Source organism: Spea bombifrons, chromosome 1, assembly GCF_027358695.1.
Source record: "Spea bombifrons isolate aSpeBom1 chromosome 1, aSpeBom1.2.pri, whole genome shotgun sequence".
Classification (NCBI taxonomy): domain Eukaryota; kingdom Metazoa; phylum Chordata; class Amphibia; order Anura; family Pelobatidae; genus Spea; species Spea bombifrons.
In genome coordinates, this window is record NC_071087.1 from 1809256 (window position 1) to 1827417 (window position 18162).

At 44.0% G+C, this 18162-nt stretch overlaps 1 protein-coding gene across 1 annotated transcript; it reads left to right on the forward strand.

Moving 5' to 3' along the window:
* Window positions 1-1698: 1698 nt before the first annotated feature.
* On the forward strand, window positions 1699-9337 carry LOC128467671 (vomeronasal type-2 receptor 26-like). The gene is made up of 5 exons (XM_053449347.1): window positions 1699-1986; window positions 3383-3649; window positions 6506-6727; window positions 7592-7715; window positions 8357-9337. Exons 1-5 carry the CDS (start codon window positions 1699-1701, stop codon window positions 9259-9261), a joined length of 1806 nt encoding a protein of 601 aa, XP_053305322.1. The 3' UTR covers window positions 9262-9337.
* Window positions 9338-18162: the final 8825 nt, after the last annotated feature.

The following is an 18162-nucleotide window of genomic DNA, read 5'->3' on the forward strand; positions in this document are numbered from 1 at the left end:
GAGGGATCTTCACAGTAAGGATTAAATTAGTGGAGAAAAAGCAAATCATTTATTGCCTTCAGTAAGTAGTTTTTTCTATCACATTTATTTTTTATCTATTTATTGTCTGCAGTTCAGGGTCGGTGTTATTTATGCTGAGTGCAGGTTTTTGGTTTTACATGAAACCCTCATCTGTCCCACACCATATGAAATTGGTATTCAGCGAGTACTTGCTTTAAATTTATAGGCAATCCAAAGAATCTCTAACTCTTTAATCCCCCGGTCCTGATACTGTCACTAATTTGCTTTATTCCTTTGTTTTATACTCAGCATTTTTCTGTATTTTGATGGCTAATGTATGTTTGGTAGAAGGGGGATGCTACGACCTTCGCAACAACGATAGGGCCACCTTCTTGAGATATAAAATGGGAAGACTAAATGGGCTTCAATATCTGCAGCCAAAGTGCTTTCAGCTCACCCCCCCCCCCATAATGATGAGATGTGCGTTTGCTTTTCAATGGTAAAAAAGTTGGGACCGCTTTGTAGTCTCATGATTTGGGAGTCTCTTGGGACTCCGTAACATTGACATCCTACGTTGGAAACCGCGCTCATATAAAGTGTGGGAATGTTTTGGCGCCAGGTAGCCCAGTGTGCAGCAATCATCCCAAAACCTGCCTGGTGTGTGAAAAAAAAACATAGGAGCCCCAAATCCTAGGAAAGTAAGTGGGATGTCTTTGAGGTCGTTGGTATTTGTGTTACCGGGAGGGGTAGTTTTGTTGTGTTGGGGTAGTTGTTGTTCCAAAATCAGGAGATTTTTTTTCTTCTGTGTGAATTCCTCAGCTTGAAACCAGTCATGATTCGGGGATGTTTCTTGGCCACGTGAAGCTGACACACCACACATACATGTCATTTACGCTCATCTTGCTCCAGGTAGTCCAGCTTGCATCCTCTTGGAGGATTCGGGTTTGATGTGAAGCACTTACGATGTTCCTGAGTGGCGACGCACCATAGAGCAGACTATTAAGTTGTCCTGCTCATGGTCGAGTTGTTCTTATATTTCTTTGTATTCAAAATGTATGGACTCTTCACCCCTGTAGAGGTTTGAAGTGTTACTTCTTTATTTTGGTGTGCATTTCTATAACAGCACATGCGCACTAAAGTTTGAGATGCTCCAGAGTGTGGACGCATTATAAGGCAGGTTATCAAATAGTTGCTATTTCTTGGTTTAGTTGTTCTTAGACATCCTTGCATTTGTTTCCTTAGGGGGATCAGTTGTGGTTCTCCCTAAGTGAAAAGGTAAGTATAGATGTGGACCTCATTGCTCATGGCTTATGAACTTGAAAATGCTTCTTGGTTGTAAGTTGTAAGTATCCATGAGATCCATGAGAAAGGGAAAGCTTGGTTCCCTGTCCTTAACTCGGAGAGTTATCGATGGAGCCATTGGGTTAAGTCCATCTGGATGCCCGTGGCATATGTTTTACACTCACATCAGCTGTGCTGGTAAGTGCACCATTGATACATGGACTCTTCTTTTGCCCTCTTTGTATGGTTGGCTGGCTAGTTTTATTTCTATAATACCAGCCATGAGGTGGGGCTGTAATGGCAATTTGTGTTTTTTTATGTTCACTAAATAGCCTTAAACAGCTTGCCCGATTAGCTGATTCAAGACGTCATATAAATATATATATCTTACACCACTCACTTCTTTCCCACAGCCCAATGTCTCAGTACTACAGGCATCTCTTGGCTTTCATCTTTGCCATCGATGAGATAAACAGTAATCCGGATTTTTTACCCAATGTGACTCTGGGATACCATGCACTCGATTCCTGCGGAGATGTGAATAAGGCCATAGAAAATGTGTTACGGATATTATCCGGACCCTCTAGGACTGTCCCCAATTACTCCTGCAGGAGTCACGGCAAACTGGCTGGGGTTATTGGAGATCTGTCTTCAGAAACATCCTTACATATCGCCAATATACTGAGCCTGTACGATTACCCACAGGTAGGAGATGTTTTATAATTAAGGAAGAAAAGAGTGATTGGCATTGTATATGTATCTCTGTATCCCCCCTCACTCAGTGTGTATATATCTAAATATATATATATTACATTGTTCAGTTCATGTATAGCCTAGTGATGATTCGGGAAGTAGACTTTTGCTGATGAGGACCTTAAAGTGATTTCAGGGCACTGAGTTGCGAGCTTAAGTTAAGGACTTCCCAAGTAATGTTCTCTAAAATCTACCAGTTCCCCTGAGGGAAAAAATAATGGCGCTTGCGGTGACGTCCCCTCCCCTGATTAGAGGATCGGGGAGAACTTTATTGCATCGCCGCAATTTTGGTACAAGTTGCCGCCGGGTTATGTCCGCGGAGATGCAGACAAAGAAAGAAGATAGCAGATTAAGGATTGGAGATAGAGGAGAGAAGGAAGAGGAAAAAGATGGGGAGGAAGATGCAGAAGCAGAAGTGGTCGGCAGAGAAGGTGGGGAACATTAAGACAGCGTGTGAGAGAGAACTAGAATGAGAGTGTGTGAGAGTCCGAGAGAGTGAGTGAGAGAGTGAATGTGGTGGACACATGTAAATTGGCCAAAAACAATTTGGACACATTTTTCGGTTCATTCTTTCGGCCGAGAATTAGGAAGCATTTTTAATTTGGGAAAAAAATTTGTGTTGCCTGATACCCACATTCACTCTCACTCAGCCTCTCACACTGTCACTCACCACTCCCACTTCTGTCGAACACTTCCACATCTTTCACATCTTCTTCTGCATCTTCTATTTTCAGCTATAAATCTGAGCTTTTGCTTTGTTTTTCACTTTCAGGGCTTCGTACGAATCGTTGAATTTACCAAAATTCTGTAAATCTCTTTATACAAATCCGAATGCAGAAGTCTAGAATGTGGGCACCGGGCAACAAATTTGTTCCTAAATCAAAAATTTAGGCCACAACGAATGGGCAGGGAGTAAAAAGGGGATAGCTTTTATCCATATTGAACTCTTTACTGCCACGCAATTGAGACTGACAAGGTGATTTAATGGCATGAATTACTTTTGGTGCTATAAATCATGTTGATAACTTGTTTTGCTTTTTGATCAGCTTTTTTGGGTGATTAGTTTCCTTAAATCTATAATGCTGCCCACCAACCAACAATCCGTGGTTGAAAAGGTTTGGTTTAGGCAGGGAAAATTGCAGCTACTGGGAGCTCTCAAGAAACATAACCTCTGTCTAGAACTGGAGTCTGGGTTCTAAATGTGGTTTCACCAGCAATCTTTAAATCGATCTTTTAATACATTTTTTTTCTTGCCTCTTCCTATACAACCCAACATCTCACTGGCTTCTCCTGCTGCTTCATCACATTGTCTACTCACCTTTTTTAGTTTTTTTCCCTATATTTTCAGATCAGCTATGGAGCGACAGATCCTCTTCTAACAAACAAAAAGCTATACCCATTTTTCTTCCAAACCCTTCCGAGTGACCGAGTCCAGTTTAACGCCATTGTGAAACTTCTCAAACATTTTGGGTGGAACTGGGTGGGTATCCTCGCTTCAGATGACGATGTCGGGGAGAGACAGACTCGAGTACTGAAGAACATGGGTGAAATCCATGGTATATGCTTTGAGTTCACACTAAAGATACCTCCAAGAGACTCCAATGAAAGAATGCAAGTGATAAACAGACATAAAGTTATCCTTAATAGTTCAACCTCACAGATAATTATACTCACCGGGACATTTTCTGGGGAATTTTTATATTTGCTTAGAAGAGAAAGTGGTGACTTTAAAAACAAGACTTACATTATCCCCGCAAGTTGGAATATTGTCTTACTTATGGAAGAAGGACACAGATTTCCTTTTGATGGAGGTTTGGCGTTTTCACGCCCTATCGTATGCCTCACCAAACTTCAGATTTTTCTAGAGAATGTCAGCCCGTCAAATCGACCCAATGACCTTCTATTGGAAGACATTCGTTTATTTTATTTACGTTGTTTAACTTCAGACTCTGTTTGGAACAAATTCATTGGAAGAATTACAAAGTCATCGTTTTCAAACTGCAGCAGGACGGATGGAATCACCAGGCTTGGCAGACAGTTTTATGACAGCGTTCGATTTCGGATCACGTACCATGTGTATATATCAGTCTATGCTATGGCTCTGCCTCTGCATTTAATGCAACAATACTTTTCAAAGAAAGCAGAAACATCTGAAAAAACATCACATAAACCTAACTATGGGGTAAATGAATTTAAGCAAAAGTATACTATGTGACCAAAATTATATGGACACCTGAGCATCGCATCTATATGAGCTTATTGGACATCCAATTCCAAAACCACGGGTAATAATATGGCATTGCACCCCCTTCCTTTATGGAAGGGGAAGGATTTTCAGAGTGTTTTGGGAAATCTGTGCCCATTCAGCCAAAAGAGCATTTGTGAGGTCAGACACTGTTGTTGAGTGAGAAAGCCTGGATCTCAATCTGCATCCCAAAGAGGATAAGGTCAGGGCTCTGTGAAGGCCACTCCATAACAAACCATGTCTTTATTTCTCCATATCAAACCATGTCTTTATTTCTCCATATCAAACCATGTCTTTATTTACCATCCTTTGTGCACAGGGGTACAGTCATGCTGGAACATGAAAGGGCCTTCCCCAAACTGGGGCCACAAAGTTGGAAGCATGTTGTAGCATTACCCTTCACTTGTACCAAGGGACAAAATTTATAGCCCCCGACCTTATGTTCAGCTGCTGAGCCATGAAGGCCCCGCTACACAGTGCATGTGTTGATGTTGCTTCCAGAGTTAGTTTGGTTAGCGAGGCCAGGCGATTAATATATGCTACACTTCACACTGTGTGTTTGTGGTCTACAGCTTTGTGGCTGAGCTCATAGATACTTCCATTTTACAATAATAGAACTTGGAGTGGACCTGGGCAGCTCTTGTAGTGAAGAAATTCCAGAACAGAGTTATGGTAAAGGTGGCGTCCTCTGACAGTTACACGTTTGACCCATTCTACTGCTTATGTGCTTGATTTTATACGCCTTTAAACAATGGGTTCGGCTGAAGCACCAAAACCTAATAATTAGAAGGATCTTCCACATACTTTTGGTCACATGGTGTATATATGTTCTTCAGATTTAGATTTGTGATGTTTAACAATGGTTTATTAGTAAGGAGACAATTCTAGGTTCGTGTTCTTTGAATTGTTTGTTTGCGCCAATGGAAAAGCAGGAAACTGCGTAGGGGGACCACAATCCATAAGAACCATTTTCCCTGATACTGCCATTTAGGGCCTTTGTCTGCCATGAAGAACCCGATGTAGATTGATTAATGATTTTTTCTAATTGATTTTAATTTTATTCACATCTTTAAGCTTACCCTACATTTTCATCCTTTCATCACCACACTGTTTTATTAGGCTATATTCCAGAAAGCATGTAATGCGCCTTATTGGTTCTGTCAGAGGAATCCATGTATTCAGCTTCTTGTGGCCCAATACAGGGGATATATCTGAGAATCATAGAGAATACCTTTTATTGGGCTGACATAGATAAAATGGAGAATCACATAAGCTTTGCAGATCTCAGAGGCCACTTCTTCAGATCCATGGGCATTAGTAGCAGGTAAAGGGAGGAGGTTCTGCCCCTTTACTGATCTTCGGTCAGACCTCATCTAGAGTATTGGGGGCAGTATTCTGAAAATTCCATCTCTAGAAGGATATCTAAAATGGGGAATGGTTTAAAAATGATCGGGAAAGACTGAGGGAACTCGATCTGTCTAGCGTGGCAGAGAAGACAGAGGGGGGGTGGGAGAGAGACATTTAAATACAGAAAACGATTGAATAAAGGACAGGAGGGTCAGACACCAGAGAGTCAGAGGCTTAGGTGGATTTGAGGGACGTTTTACTTTTAGTGGTAGTGGGTAATACAGCGAGGGTATTAAACATGCATGAGATAGGCCTATGGCTCCTGAATCTAAGACCAGACCAACGACTGATTAAGTTGCGCAGGAGCAGGAGAAACGGGTGATGTTGTATCTGCTGTCAAATTATTTGTTTGTAGGCAAAATACCAAATGCTAAATGTGATTTTAGATTGTTTTCTTTGCTGGCCCATACACCCCCAAGCTGGACATACTGAGAGTTTTTTTCACCAAAGGGAGAGTTGGCAGGAAAGTTATGGTTTCAGCTCGCTTACTTCATTATTTAATAGCGAAGATCAACACGGTTAGATTTCTCCAGGAAGAGAGACTGAGGTGACCTCGCATAACATATAATCCAATGGGTGCTGAGAAACACGGACCGATTTTCCTCATGTAGAGACCTTAATGAATTGTTAAATCTCCGAGTCTCGTCTTAGATTCAGGAGCCATATGGTTATCCCATGCATGATTACATGTTCTCATTATTATTAGCCTCGAATACGTCTGATGGGAGGCTGTTCCATTTACCAAACTGAGTGAAAATTGTATGAAATCTTGTGATGAATATTTCAATGACATCCAGCTGGCAAAATCTCTTCTTTTAGAAAATTTTAAGAAGAATTCATTTCATGGATTACACCGGGGAGGAAATCTACTTTAATGAGAATGGAGAGATGGCGACTGTCTATCACATTAATAATTACTTGGCATGTTCCAACCATAGCATCTTAGAAGAACATGTGGGGACCTTCAATGTATCGGCTCCAGAAGGGAAGCAACTTGGCATTAATAGGAGCCTCATAACATGGAAACATCACTCCAGGGAGGTCAGTTATAAACATGCGACTTATTACCCTGAGAAAGAACTGTTCCAAATAATATATAACTCCCCTCCCCCGAGTTTATTACATTCATGAAATGTAAAATAGTAGGAAAGCCTAGTATACATGGCATGTTATGCTGAGTACATGTATGATTGTATAGCCTGTATGGGGTGTATTCACTAACCCTAGAGTTTGTAGCACAGTTGAATGATTCAGCTCAATGGAGTCGGCCAGAGAGAAGCCACAGAGATGAAACCGCTGCTGTCATGGCTGTCATGTTAATGGATAAACCTATAGATATTCTAAAACATACATGATATACTGTAGACTGGTCTGGCAGCTTTAATACAGAAGGTGCATACACTCAGTACAAAAGTCAATAATCAGTCCAGAAGGTCATGGACAGCCAGCACAGGATCACAAAGGGTTAACGAGCCGAGATCACAAAGCAGGGGATGAGGGGATCTCAGAAACTTCAGTAGGGGTGACTGGGCCGAAGCAGTTGAGATTGGCTTGTGGCGAGGAAGGGGTCAGGATAACATATGATTAACACCTCGGGGACAGGGGTGACTCAGATACAGATAGTGTGACATAAAAATAATTCCCCATTAATTTGGAGACCAGGGCCACTACCACGAGGGTACAGCCATTACTTGGCCCAGCCAAGCAGGGGGACCCGATCTCTCTGTTCTCTCGAAGGGGCCCCTAATTGGCTGAAGGTATTCTGATTAAGGCAGGATGATGGAGAATGTGCAACAGAAGCATAAGGTGTGCTTATGGGAGGATCATAAGGCAGGACGATGGGTGGAACATTGGAAGAGTAATGGGCAATGATATTTCCTCCAATTCTGATTTCTTGGTTTTAAGATTCTTCGCTCTCGATGTTCTGAAGATTGTCCTCCTGGCTATAGACGGATTTTGCACAAAGGAAAGCACACCTGCTGCTTTGACTGCGTCTCCTGCTCGGAAGGAGCGATCTCCAACACAACAGGTGCATATCAGCTTTTTCCGCGTGTCAGAGTTTATTGACCGGGATCAGCGCTCCCTGTAACCTTGTCCCTGGTGTTTTAATGAAAGGTCAGAAATCACATTATTGAACCCAATAAATGCAGCAAAAGCACTAGAAAGTCAGGGTCATTTATGGGCTCAAATGTACCTCTCTGCTCTATTGTATAAAACAACCCTAAAATATAGATATTTCCTACAGTAATAAAAACATATTAAAACAGCAAATTTAACACTGACAATTGTGACAAAACCCAGTTATCTGACGGTCAAAGAAAGTCACTTATAAGGATCTTAAGCACAGTCCTGGGGTAAGAAAATGAATATCCCGAAAAGAAAAAATCATTAAATAAAAGCCTTTCTTCCAACTGGAGCTCTCTCTGGCTACACGTTGCTGGCCCGGACTCAATGGCCCAGGTATTCACTAATACAAGATAAGCCAGGCTCTGGAAACCTCCCCTAGATGGCAGACAGCTAAATGTAAATGGGTTCAGCTTCCTAATAGGACAATCTGCAACAGAGAGCATGTTACTGACGGATATTATGATGAAGTGGACTCATTATCCATGCATTACTTGGTCCATAACTGACTTTTATAAATTAGTATAATTTTGATATATCTTATAGATGGAGAATCTTGCGAAAAATGTCCTGAAGACCAACATCCTAATGAGAAGAAGGATAAATGCGTTCCAAAACCCATTGAATTCTTGTCCTACAAAGAGGATTCAGTTGCGTCAGTATTTGGCTCTATATCAGTTTTCATGTCTGTCATAGCCTCCGTTATTTTGGGGATATTTATTTTATACCAGGACACCCCCATTGTCAGAGCTAATAATCAGAACCTCAGCTTCCTGCTCCTGGTCTGCCTCATCCTGAGCTTCCTCTGTGTGTTTCTGTTCCTCGGTCGTCCTGAGGATGTAACCTGCATGCTGCGACAAACTGCTTTTGGGATCCTCTTCTCGGTAGCTGTGTCTTCTCTGTTGGCCAAGACCATCATGGTCTGCATCGCTTTCAAAGCCACCAAACCCGGCAGCACTTGGATGAAATGGATGGGAATCAAAATACCAAACTGTGTGGTGTTTGTCTGCTCATTTATTCAGGTAGTCATTTGCATCTGCTGGTTGTCTATTTCCCCTCCGTACCAGGAAATGAACACTCACTCCTCTCCTGGAAAGATCATTATTCAGTGTAATGAGGGGTCAGTGGTTGCCTTTTACACTGTTCTGGGGTACATGGGCTTCCTGGCCGCTGTGAGTTTCGTTGTCGCTTTCCTGGCCAGAAAATTACCGGACAGTTTTAATGAAGCCAAGTTCATCACCTTCAGCATGCTGATCTTCTGTAACGTCTGGATCTCTTTTATCCCGGCTTATATGAGCGTTACGGGGAAAAACTCCGTCATCGTTGAGATTTTTGCTATATTAGCTTCTAGCGCTGGAATTCTATGCTGTATATTTTTTCCAAAATGTTATATAATTTTGATGAAACCGAGCATGAACACAAAGAGACATTTACTAAAAGCAGGGTTGTAGAATGGGGCATGTATCTGACATTGTTAAGGTCAATATGGACGATAACCAGCCTGTGAATGGATCTGAAGGTATTTGGCCCATTAGAGCTACACATATCTGCAATATCTCCATATAATAAATGGACAAAACCACACACACACACACACACACACACACACGTGCAGACAACCCCACTCCTTCCAAACTACCCTTAGATAAAGTTCTATTAACTCAATTGCGGGCAAATTCCAGCGAGGGCCCTTTGAACGAAGCGTTGAGTGGGCCCTGTAATAACTATGAATAACTATGAATGTCTTGGCTTAAAATTAATAAAGGAATTTTGGTTATTGAGGAGCCAAAGGCTCACTAATGCACCGGCACTGGATTGAGTCTGTGTGGCAGCTGTTAGTTTTATTATAACTTTTTTCGACATGACGTTACCGGCCAAGTACATCACCTTCAGCATGCTGATGTTCTGCAGCGTTTGGATTGCGATGATCCCGGCCTCTCTGAGCACCAAAGGGAAGAACATGGCTGTAAAATCTAAATGTATCGATTGTCGAATTATTTTCCAAACCCCCGATGAAAGGAAGTGTAAATAACAATGTGGGGTATATTGATAATACCAAACACAACTGTATAAATACATAATTCACAGCGACAAATAAAAGCACCCAGACCCTAATTTTGGGGACCCGTTGATAAAGGTGTTGGTTAAAAAGAAGCTGTTGGTAGGCAAGCCATTCATATCAGGACAGCCGGCAGAATTATAACGTGGGGGGTAGCGTAATATTACATATTACTACGTAGAATTTGAAGACAGAAAAGAACCGTTCAGGCCGTATTGTCCGTCCATTTTAACCTGGTCCGGTGCTATAGTCAGGGTGGCTTTGTGCCTAGCCCATGCATGTTTAAATTCCGCCCCTGGATTGGCTTCTGTGGGGTTATCTTCAAACTGCCCCCCATTCCATCTCAGACTCTGATCCTCTAGTGTAAGATTCTGGCCTCTTGTTCTAATTTTTCTCCTCCTTTGAAATAAACTTTCCTCTTGTACTTTATTAAACTCCTGTACTTATATGTCTCTCTCCCATCCCCCTGTCTCTCTTTTTTTCATCCCAAACAAGACAAATTTAAATCCTTTAGTTTTTCCTGATCATTTGTAGCTTTCATTTGTTGTCCTCCTCTAAACCCCCTCCAATGTGTCCTTCTAGAGATGATGTCTCCAGAACTGTCCCCAATTTTTTTTTTGTTTTTGGAGCCTGGGTGCCGCAACTGTGCCAAAGGCAGCAGAAGCCAGACTACAATACCGAGTTCCCTCACGGAGAACTCGGACAAATTCCAACCCCCCCCCCATGTGAGGGTCGGATTTTGAGTCTCACCCCGAAGAGTGAGACTCCATTGCTGGCCTTCTTGAAGAGAGGAAAGGGCCAGAAGGCTCCCAATCCTCCTCCAGCAAAGTCCAGGCTTCACTGCCTCTAAAAAGAAAACAGTGTCCAAAAACGTGTGCCAAATCATCGTGGGGGCCGTGAATTCAAATAAAGGGAAATTAATAGGCAAAAACGAAGTGATGAATAAATTAAAGAAAAATAATTTAAGGACAGACCATTGCTGGCCTGCTGGATTCAAAAATAAATCATCTTAACCCCAAGACCAGAAGGTACATGGAGAAAAGGTAGTGCTGGTAGGCCTCCAGTGAGATCGTGCGCTCACCGTGTGCAGTGGCGTGCAATAACACACACGGTGACTCCAGCATTTCTGCCGAGGCAATTCAACACCTCAGGCTCCATTGCTTTCCCAGCCCTAAGGAGTAGTCTCTCAGCAGGCTGTGGATAAGCCTGCGGCAGTCACGGACTGTGACCTGCTCCCTCCTCAGCACCAGGCGGTTCCTGGCAAACCATAGAGCGTCCTTTACGCAGCACATGAGGCGCCAAGCATCCTCAATGGCGCTCTCCGTGTGTGTCCCTGGGAAAAGTCCGTAAAGTACCGAATGGTAGGACCGGTACTTTCTCTCGATAGAGTCCTTGAGATCCAGCTCCAGGGCTCTGAACAAGGCCTGTGCAAACGGGCACTGCCAGAACAAGTGGAGGGAAGTCTCCTCCTCCACGATGCACTGTGGGCAGTGTCTATATCTGCACAGCCCCCTGGCATGCATAAATGTCCTTAGGGGGAGGCCTCCCTGAATGGCCATCCATGCCATGTCTTTGTGCCTGTTGGTTAGCCTGCTCGACGACACGTTAGCCCAGACAGTCTTGGCTGTGGCGTCGGGGAGCCCTGGGATGTTCTCGATAGTGTCTTTGGCTCTGATGAGCTTGTGGATCACACAGGGTAACCACAAGTCTGGTTTAACTCCCTCCAGTTGGTGCTCCCTTACAAATTTGCCCACGTCCGAGTAGAACCAGGGCATAGCCGAGTGTCCCCAATACTCTAGGTGAGGTCCGACCAGAGATCTGTAAAATGGCAGAACCTCCTCCCTCTTCTGGCTACTAATGGCCCTCACTATATACCCCACACCCTTTTTGCAACCTATGAGAGGTTACAATGCATGGACTTGGAGTTGTACACCGCTTTTACTGTATTGTTGAGCTTTTTGGTCACTGAAGTTGTACTGTATACATGTTGCCCTGTGCTGTGTCACAGTACTGCTTTTTGACGCCACCATTGGTTGTATCAATATGTTGTTTATTGAAAAGAAATATTCAATAAACATATCGCATGTCTGTGTCAGTAAAGCCTGCTATCGATTTTGGATCTTAACTGATGTGATGGGTGGGGCCGGTCTGATATGCTAATATTGAGGCCTTCTCTGTATGCTAATATTGAGGCCTTCTCTGTATGCTAATACTGCGGTCTTCTCTGTAATGGTGCAAGTGAACAAAAAAAAGGAGGCTAATCCAATGCTGACTGTTCTTGGTCTGAGAAGAAGATCACATGTTGTTTTTCTCACCTTAAGATATTGAGGGTATGCCCAGACCTGGGTCCATGGCTAGCTACATGCTAAAAGATATCAGCTAGACCACAATGGTGAAGGTTGAAGTGTTTGCTTCTTGCTTCTGGTGCCTGGAATGAGCTGATTGCTAGGTTCAGCTCTTCCATTGAGCCTTTTGGCTGGCTACCTGTGGGAAAGCAGGCCTGCTGGACTTAATTACTCTTCGCATTGCTGAAGAAGCTTGCTAGGCTGCATTTTCCTGGCTGGGTAATAAAAGGACAGCAGAGCCTTTAGGCTCAAAGGGGCCCCTTGCACACAGCTTTCTAACCTGCATGCACAGCAAGGAGGGCTGGGTCCCTGAGCCTTCTTGGTTTAAAATAAGAAGTGTAAAAAGAGATTACCAAAAAAGGTATGTTTGTGGTTGCTGTGTTCTTTGTGCATGGGTTGCTTGCCATACATTTTGGGTCTGGGGTGAATGTATGTTTATGATTGGTCTGATATGCTAATTGTGAGGCTTTTTCTGTAATAATACAAGTGAGAAAAAGAATGGTGATGCTCCACCTGGTTAGGTACCTTCCTATAGGGCAGTGGTTCTCAGAGTATGCCCAGAGAGGAATATCACCCTTACTCTATCAATGAGCCCTATGAGAGGCTGACGTGAACATCTGTGGTAGTCTGTCATGCAAATGTAGTGGTCTTCACTGTTATTGTGCAGGAGAGCAATAACAGCAGTTTTTTCTCCTGGGTACTTACCCCCCTATAGGGCAGGCTATTTTAGTGCTGTTCATTCTCGGTCAGAGATGGGACTTCCATATTGTTTTTCTCGCCTTAGGTTATTAAGGCTATTATAGATAGATGTGGGTCCCTGGCTCACTGTACCTAGAGGGATATCAGCCATACCACACTACCAAGGCTTATGAGAGCCTGCAATGCATGTTTGCGCTTGTTGTGTTCATCATGAAGCCAAGGCTTGCTGTGAATTTTGGGTCTTGACTGGCATGGTGGGTGGGAGTAATCTGATATGCTAATGAAGAAGTTTTCTCTGTATACAAGTGATTGAAAGAATGGAGATTTTCCTCCTGAGTAGACACCTACCTATAAGGCGGGCTATTTTAGCACTGTCCATTCTCAATCTGAGATGAGGTGCCCATGTTGATTTACTCGCCTTAGGTTATTCAGGGTTTGCCCAGACATGGGTCCCTCACTCATGGCAAATAGGGGGCTGTCAGCCATACCACTCTGATAAAGCTTATGATAAGTTGTACGTGTTGTATAAAAGATGCTCTATGGTTTGATAACCTTGTGGTGAGGAGGAGAAAAGATCAAAGCTCATTTTTCCAGGTTGCTTCCATTAATGTGCTAAACCATATGTGCCACGTCTGGAATTATAATTGTACGCTGCTCTTACTGTATTTCTGAGTGTTTCATTAACCAGATGTTGTACGGTGTGTGTATTGACCTGGGCTGCGTCTCTGACAATGTATATATGAAAACAGGCATCAACTTGTTTAGCATTTTTTTGTATTAATAAAATTATTTTAAATAAAAAAAGATTATCATGCAGAAGAAGCCAGCCATGCATTTCAGGTATGGACTGGCCTGATGAGTGGGATCGGTCTGATATTCTAATGAAGAGGTCTCCTCTGTAATGGTGCAAGTGAGCAAACAATGGTCATGTCTCACCTGAGTAGGTACTTAAATATAGGGGAGGCTATTTCAATGCTGTCCATTCCTTATCTCAGATGAGGCTCTCAAGTTGTTTTTCCTCACCTTAAGTAATTAAGGGTATAACCAGACATGGGTCCCTGTCTCCCTGCCCGTAAACAGCCATACATTGCTGAGGAAATCTATGAAAGGCTGAAGGTTTTTGTGTTTTTTGGGGGGTGTTTGAGCTAATGTCAAGTGAGTACCTGTTAGAGAGGGAAAGCTCGAAACCTTAGATTGCAATTAGTCATCAGTTTTTGGTCCAAAGCTGGGTGCAGTACATGATGGTGTTGTGTGAGTGTAAGCGCACTTAATCTTAATAAGTACCACGTGCCGGTAATCGCTTTTTATTTCTATAAAAGTTAGCCGCCAGTTTTATGGGTAGGTATGAGGTGTACTGTATATAGAGTCATTTTTTTTATAACACCAGCCTATCGGCTGCGGCTTTTTTGGCGAGCACATTTGTATATATATATATTTTTTCAATGGATTATGTACCAACACTGAAAACCCAAGGTGGCTCCTAAAAGGCTCAGTTTTTTTGGTGAAAAGGGAAGTTAGGTAGTTATTCTGAGATCTGTAAAATGTAGTCTTCCGGCTACTAATGGCCCTCACTATACACCCCACACCTCTCTTGTTTTTTTCTCTCACTTTATTACTCATTTTTCTCATATACTGAGCAAGTTATATAATGTGTTTTCCAGGACAAGAAGGGCTTTCTTTATATACCATTATTTTGATGGTATCATATAACTTACTCTAAAAATATAAAATATGTTGAAAAATTGAAAAAAAAAGTAATGAAAAACAAACCTGCTAAATAGATTCTAATGTTTGCTCTGAGTTTAGAAATATCCAATGCTATTTGAAAAAATTGCCAGATTTATAAAGTCATGATTTATAAAGACACGGAGGCGAGCATTATGCTTATCTCTTTTCTTTATTCCCTCAGCAGCAAAGAAGAGGAAAAAATGTTAACAAGAACAAATATATGTAAAATAGGTAAATACACCAATCACAACACATATGAGCATCCAATGAGGGGCCTCCATGGATACCCCTCCTCTTCCTATATAACAGCTTGACTCCATAAACCTTCCTCTTTTCTTTGAACTGGAACCGAAGAACAGCCGAATAACCGAACAAAAACAGGAACTCCGGTGAACGAAAAAAGGACTCGCACCTCAACCACCGAAACGGACGGAAAAAACATCATCCAGTCGACAGCAGAACCCAAAGGAGACCTCACGCTGAGAAGAAAGAGACCGAGAAGAGAATTGAACCAGAAACAGACAAAGCACAGTAAATCACCTGATATCATTAAACGAGTCAAAATATATATATATATATATATATATAGATATAACATCATATAAAATAAAGCATAATAACAGTACAATCACATAATCACAGTACAATCACATAATCACATTGCATAAAAACAACAGGGTGGGAAAACAAACGAAACACACCGTAAATAGAAGAAAACACGAAACATAAAATACATACCTAGGGTGGGAATAATGCTCGCCTCCGTGTCTTTATAAATCATGACTTTACGTCATAATTTAGTAAAATCTGGCAATTTATAAAGACACGGAGGCTCCCATTATGCTAGTTCAAAGCTGGCCAACAACCACAGAAGAGCAATGGATCAGAGGCTTGAAATAAAACTCCCGAAACGTAGACTCTCGGGACCAATCAGCCGTCTTAAGAAGATCCTCCAACCGACATCCCAGCGATGCAGCCTTAGAAGCCATGGCCCCTCTCGTAGAGTGGGGGCCGAAAACAGAAGTGTCGATACCCGCAGACCCCAACAACCATTTGACCCAACGAGCCAAAGTCGTAGTAGCCACAGGAGAATGAGGCCTGCGACAAGACAAAAACAGATCAGGACAAGAAAGGTCCCTAAAGGGGGCCGTCCTCACCTCGTATTCCTTCAAACATGCCACCAGACACAATTGAAGTTGGTGAGGAAAAGAAGGATAAAATACCGAGGTAATAGACGTCTTAGTACGCCTAGAGATGTCAACCCGCAACACCATCCGGAGTAAACGATCTAGCTGAGATATCTAAAGCCCGCACATCAGACACACGCTTACAAGAAATAAGACAGAAGAGCATGACCAATTTGGCAGACAACTGCTGAAGAGACAAAAGGGCGTTATCCGGCCAGGTGACCAAAAAGTGAAGGACAATATTAACATCCCACAAAGCCGAGTAGCGAGGCCGAGGGGGACGAGACAGCCTCATGCCCTTAAGCAAACGACATATAACCGCCTGCTTCCCCACAGGGACGCCCGCAACGCCCACATGACCAGCGGAGATAGCAGACCTATACACATTAATCGTGCGGTAAGCCAAACCACCGTCAAAGAATTCCGTTAAAAAGCGGAGAATCACCGTTACAGAAGCCGAAACGGGATCCACACGTTGTCCCACGCACCAACGTTCCCACGCATCCCAGGCATGACCGTAAGCCCGTCTGGTTCCTGGAGCCCAAGCACCTGCCAAGAGGTCTTGAGTCGATCTCGAAACGCCCTGGACACACCAGGGTCCCCTGAAACCATCCAAGCCATCAAGGGCAGCAGGCCCTGCTGTAGAAGAGGATGAGGGCACCCCTCCAAGTCCACCACCAAATCCAGGCTGGACGGGAGCAATCGTGGAACATCCACCAGCATCTCCAATAGAGTCGGGAACCACGGTTGAGTGGTCCATAGCGGGGCAATCAGAATGAGCAAGGAATTGCAACGTCGGAGATGGAGCAACGTCCGCGCCAGGAGGCAAAAAGGTGGAAAGGCATAACTCCTGCGGAAAGACCAATCCTGCAGAAACGCGTCGGAGGCGAGAGCTTCCGGATCCGGCCTCCAACTGAAAAACCTGGGAAGCTGGGTGTTCAGCCGAGAGGCGAACAGATCTACCTCCAACGGGCCCCAAAGACCCGCGATCCGCTCGAAGACCGACGGGAGTAAGCGCCAATCCCCGGAATCCTTGAGATGACGAGAATTCCAGTCGGCGATAAGGTTGGTCATTCCTGGGATATGCTCTGCCTGAACCGCAATGTTGTGCGCCAGACAAAATTGCCAAAACTCCGTGGCCAGACTCGACAGGTCCCGGGACCTTGTGCCCCCCAGATGGTTTATATACCTGACCGCCGAAACGTTGTCCAGACGAAGGAGAACAGAGCAGCCTAACGAATCCCTCAAGAAACTTCGAATTGCGAATGAACCTGCCAGAAGCTCCAGACAATTTATATGGAGTCGCTTTTCCTCCAGCGACCACTTGCCCCCTGTGGCAAATTGACCGCATCTGGCTCCCCAACGTTCGAGGCTGGCATCGGACTCTATCACCACATCGGGAGTAACACCAACCACCAAGACAGTTCCTCCCGCGCCTCGCAGTCGATCGGAACCACTTCGTCGTACGATAGGCCCTGAAGCAAGGAACGGTTCTTCAGACGTTGCAATGCACGATAATGGAGAGGCCCAGGAAAGATGGCCTGGATGGACGCCGATAATGTTCCTATCACCCGCGCCAAGTGCCGGATGGAGATGACTGGACGTCCCAGCACCCTCCTGATCTCCTTCTTGATCGATTTCACCTTGGAGGGTGGCAGATGCATGGATCCATGAATCGAGTCGATCAGGAAACCCAGAAATTCCATGGACTGAGATGGAATGAGGACTGACTTCTTCCAGTTGACCAGGAAACCCAGAGACTGCAGGAGTGATACCGCCCAGGACAGATGAAGCCTTAGGGATGCTATGTCTTGAGACATAATGAGCAAGTCGTCTAAATAAATGATGAGACGCACTCCTTTTTCTCGTAGCTTGCCCACCACCGGCTTCAGGAGCTTGGTGAAACACCAGGGAGCCGACGACAGGCCGAACGGTAGGCACGTGAACTTCCACCTCCGCGAGTCCCAGCAGAAGTGGAGAAAGTCCTGGTGTTCTGTCGCCATCGGGACCGTCAGGTAAGCATCTTGTAGATCGAGCTTGACCATCCAATCCCCCAACTGCAAGAGATCTCGAAGGCAATGAATGCCCTCCATCTTGAAATGCTGGTACGTGATAAATGCATTTAGCGGACGAAGGTTGATCACCGGACGGACGCCCCCGCCTTTTTTGGGCACCAAAAACAGGTTGCTGAGAAACCCTGGCGCCCCGCTGGGGACAGGGCATATGGCCCGTTTGGCGAACAGATTCTGAACCTCCTCGGACACCAATGCCTTGTCCGTCTCGGAAAACTGTATCACCCCGGGGGACTGATATTGAACGGGAACTCGAACGAAA

Coding starts and splice junctions, on each gene's coding strand:
- LOC128467671 (XM_053449347.1), top strand. CDS start 1,699: ATGTCTCAGTACTACAGGCATCTCTTGGCTTTCATCTTTGCCATCGAT. Junction 1,987..3,382: donor GCCTGTACGATTACCCACAG/GTAGGAGATGTT, acceptor CTATATTTTCAG/ATCAGCTATGGAGCGACAGA. Junction 6,728..7,591: donor GGAAACATCACTCCAGGGAG/GTCAGTTATAAA, acceptor CTTGGTTTTAAG/ATTCTTCGCTCTCGATGTTC.